Genomic DNA, 3,733 nt, shown 5'->3' with positions numbered 1-3,733 from the left:
CACTGATAGGTGGCACTGATGGGCACTGATAGGTGGCACTGATGGGCACTGATAGGAGGCTGTGATGGGCACTGACAGGCGGCACACAATGATGGGCACTGATAGGTGGCACTGATGGGCACCGATAGGAGGCTGTGATGGGCACTGACAGGTGGCACTGATTGGCACTATTAGGCAGTACTGATTGGCATTGGCAGGTGGCACTGATGGGCAGCACTAATGATGAGGTACTGACAGGTGTTACTGCTGGGCACTGATTGGCACTGTAATGGGCACTGATTGGCACTGTGGTGGGCACTGATTGGCACTGTGGTGGGCACTGGCAGACTTTATTATTGAGGCACTGCTGGGCACTGATTGGATACTTCCACACCTCCCTTAAAAGGACCATAACCCAAATATTGGTGCTATAAAGCACCCGTCCAGGATCCAAACTTGGCGTCCTGTACACTACATAGTTAGTTAGGTTGAAAAAAGACACAAGTCCATATAATTCAGTGGTAGGCAACCTGGGGCCCTCCAGCTGTTGCAGAACTACAAGCCCCATCATGCCTCTGGGAGTAATTGTAACTGCCAGCCTTGCAATGCCTCATGGGAAATGTAGTTCCACAACAGCTGGAATGCCCCAAGTTGCCTACTCCTGATCTAGTTCAACCAATAAGCGGGAGGGAAAAAAATCATACAATCCTATATACACAATCTTATACCCATAGTTAATGCAGAGCAGTGGTCTCCAAACTGCGGCCTGAGGGCCAGATGTGGCCCTTTGCTTGCTTTTATCCGGCCCTTGGGACATTATTTCATCCATTGACACCAACAATGGGGCATAATTCTCCCCACTGACACTAATGAAGTGGCACAATTCCTCCCAATAATACCAACAATGGCACACAATTCCTCCAACTGACACCAACAATGGGGCCCAATGACATCAATGATGGGCACAATTCCTCCCACTTACACCAATAATGGGGCACAATTATTATCACTGAAAGAAACAATGTTGCATTATTTTTTCCCACTAATGTTGAGACCTTCATTACTCCCACGACTCCTAAAGTCTGAAGGACAGTAAGCTGGCTCTTTGTTTAGAAAGTTTGGACCCCCCTGATCTAGAGGAAGGCAAAAAAACAGCAAAGCATGATCCAATTCGCTATAGCCAGGGAAAAAATTCCTTCCTGTTCCCCCCGAGAGGCAATCGGAAATTCCATGGATCAACTTTACCTATAAATGTCAGTACACAGTTCTATTATGTACATTTAGGAAAGAATCCAGGTTTTTTTTTTTAAAACCAGCTCTTGAGGGAGTCTATTCCACATTTTCACAGCTCTTACTGTGAAGAAGCCTTTCCGTAATTGTAGATTAAGTCTCTTTTTCTCTAGACGTAAAGAGCCCTTGTCCTCTGTGATGACCTTAAACTGAATAACTCAACACCAACTTCACTATACGGACCACTTATGTATTTATACATGGAGATCATATCCCCCCTTATGTATTTATACATGGTGATCATATCCCCCTTATGTATTTATACATGGAGATCATATCCCCCTTATGTATTTATACATGGAGATCATATCCCCCTTATGTATTTATACATGGTGATCATACCCCCCTTATGTATTTATACATGGAGATCATATCCCCCTTATGTATTTATACATGGTGATCATACCCCCCTTATGTATTTATACATGGAGATCATATCCCCCTTATGTATTTATACATGGTGATCATATCCCCCCTTAATCTCCTCTTTCTTGAGAGAGAATAAATTCAGTTCCTCTGATCTTTTCTCATAGCCGATCTCCTCCATGCCTCTTATCAGTCTGGTTGCTCTTCTCTGCACTTTCTCCAGTTCCCCGATATCCTTTTTGAGAACTGGTACCCAAGACTGAACTTCATATTCCAGATGAGATCTTACTAATGATGTGTACAGATGATATCTCTCTCTCTTATACAAGAAAGGACTTTACTCACTTTGGAAACCGCAGCTTGGCAATGCATGTTATTATTGAGTTTATGATCTACCAAAACCCCCAGATCCTTCTATACCATTGATTCCCCCAGTTGTAGTCCCCCTAGTATGTATGATGCATATTCTTAGCCCTCAAGTGCATAACTTGACATTTATCAACATTAAATCTCATTTGCCACATAGTCACCCAATGAAACAGTGCATTGAGTTTGGCTTGTAAGTTGGAGACATTGAACTGCATTGCACAAACGTTATTTCTATCTAAATCTAGTTCTGGATTGGCTTATTATTCAGGGATTTAAAGTCCTCCTGAATGCTACCTTAAGGTCGGTGTTCCTCAGGCTGTAGATCAGAGGATTAAGCAAAGGGTTAATGAGGGCAAATATGACTGAAAACAGCTTGTTTATGCCAACCATATTAGTGGAAGTGGGAACCAAGTAAATAAAAATTACGGAGCTATAGAAGATGAAGACCACCAAGAGATGCGATGTGCAGGTAGAGAATGCTTTCAGCTTTCCAGTTTTGCCAGGAATGTGGAGAATTGTACTGATAATTCTAACATATGGAAGAAATGTGAAAAGAAAAGCAGTTAATGAGACGCTGCCGCCCAATGCAAAAACGAGCACTATGTTTATTGTTGGGTCTGTACATGTGATCTGGAACAAGTGTGGAAGGTCACAGAAGAAGCTGTGGATGGAATTTGGACCACAGTAGAACAACCTAAGCGAACAAAGTGTATGAACCAAGGAATAAATTACCCCAAAGACCCAAATTATAACAGCTAAATGACTGCACATCCTCCAGGACATAATTTGTGTATAATGTAGAGGTTTGCAGATGGCGATGTACCGGTCATAGGACATAGCCGAGAGCAAGAGGACCTCAGAGCAAGCAAAAGAGGCAAAGAAAAAGACTTGGGCTGTGCAGGCAGGGAGGGATATTGATCCATTTTTGGTGACCAAGTCGAAGAGCATCTTTGGTCCACTCACTGATGAATAAGACATGTCCAGAAATGCCAAATTGCTGAGAAAAAAATACATTGGGTTGTGCAGATGATAGTCAGTGATGACCAAGAAAAATATAATGAGGTTTATGATAAGAGTCATCAGATAGATCAGAAGGAAGAGCACAAAAAGTCCATTCATGGTTGGTGGATGGTCTGATAGACCCACGAGAATAAGAGTGATAATCTTTGTCAGATTCATCATATTATTAATTCTTTTTCTGTGTAAATGTATCACCAATAAACAGTAAGAAAAATATCAATCTTAGAAATTATTAATAAGAAAACATGTAAGGTGTGCCCAGATGTAATATTCGGGATTCTATGCAGACATTTGATTCAGTGAATATCTTATATAGATATAAAATGTTGTCATTCCCGCAGGACAGTCTGCTGTGTTGTAAGAATACAAAGCTTTAAGTCTTGTTAAATGTCTCTAAAGATCTCATTTAAAACACCTTTGTCACTTGAGAGTTCTTTTTTTTTAACTATAAACATAAAAGTTTACAGTTCATAAAATAATTTCTGAATAAAACTCTACTGAAGTTCTATTCCTTTTTTAATTCTGTTTTTATTTATTGGTTATAAGACAAAGAAAGTACAAAACACTTTTAAAAAAAGAAAACAAGAACTTCTTTTGTTTTTGCTCTTATAACTCTGTCAAAATAATAAAATAACATAAGAATAAAAGTGCAGCTCTAGAAACATAACTCAAAATGAACCGAGACAATGGGAGTCATTTACTAAGATGA

The 3,733-nt window shown here is 40.3% G+C and overlaps 1 protein-coding gene across 1 annotated transcript; it reads right to left on the bottom strand.

The window, feature by feature from the left end:
- Positions 1 to 2,268: 2,268 nt before the first annotated feature.
- LOC141102452 (olfactory receptor 1M1-like) lies at positions 2,269 to 3,186 on the bottom strand. Its single transcript, XM_073591400.1, has one exon. The coding sequence runs from the start codon at positions 3,184 to 3,186 to the stop codon at positions 2,269 to 2,271; it is 918 nt and encodes a 305-aa protein (XP_073447501.1).
- Between the last annotated feature and the right edge of the window lie 547 nt (positions 3,187 to 3,733).

This window comes from Aquarana catesbeiana, linkage group LG07 (genome assembly GCF_042186555.1).
Source record: "Aquarana catesbeiana isolate 2022-GZ linkage group LG07, ASM4218655v1, whole genome shotgun sequence".
Classification (NCBI taxonomy): Eukaryota; Metazoa; Chordata; class Amphibia; order Anura; family Ranidae; genus Aquarana; species Aquarana catesbeiana.
Note: the sequence above shows the minus strand (reverse complement) of the source record. Positions and strands in the feature narration are given on the sequence as shown.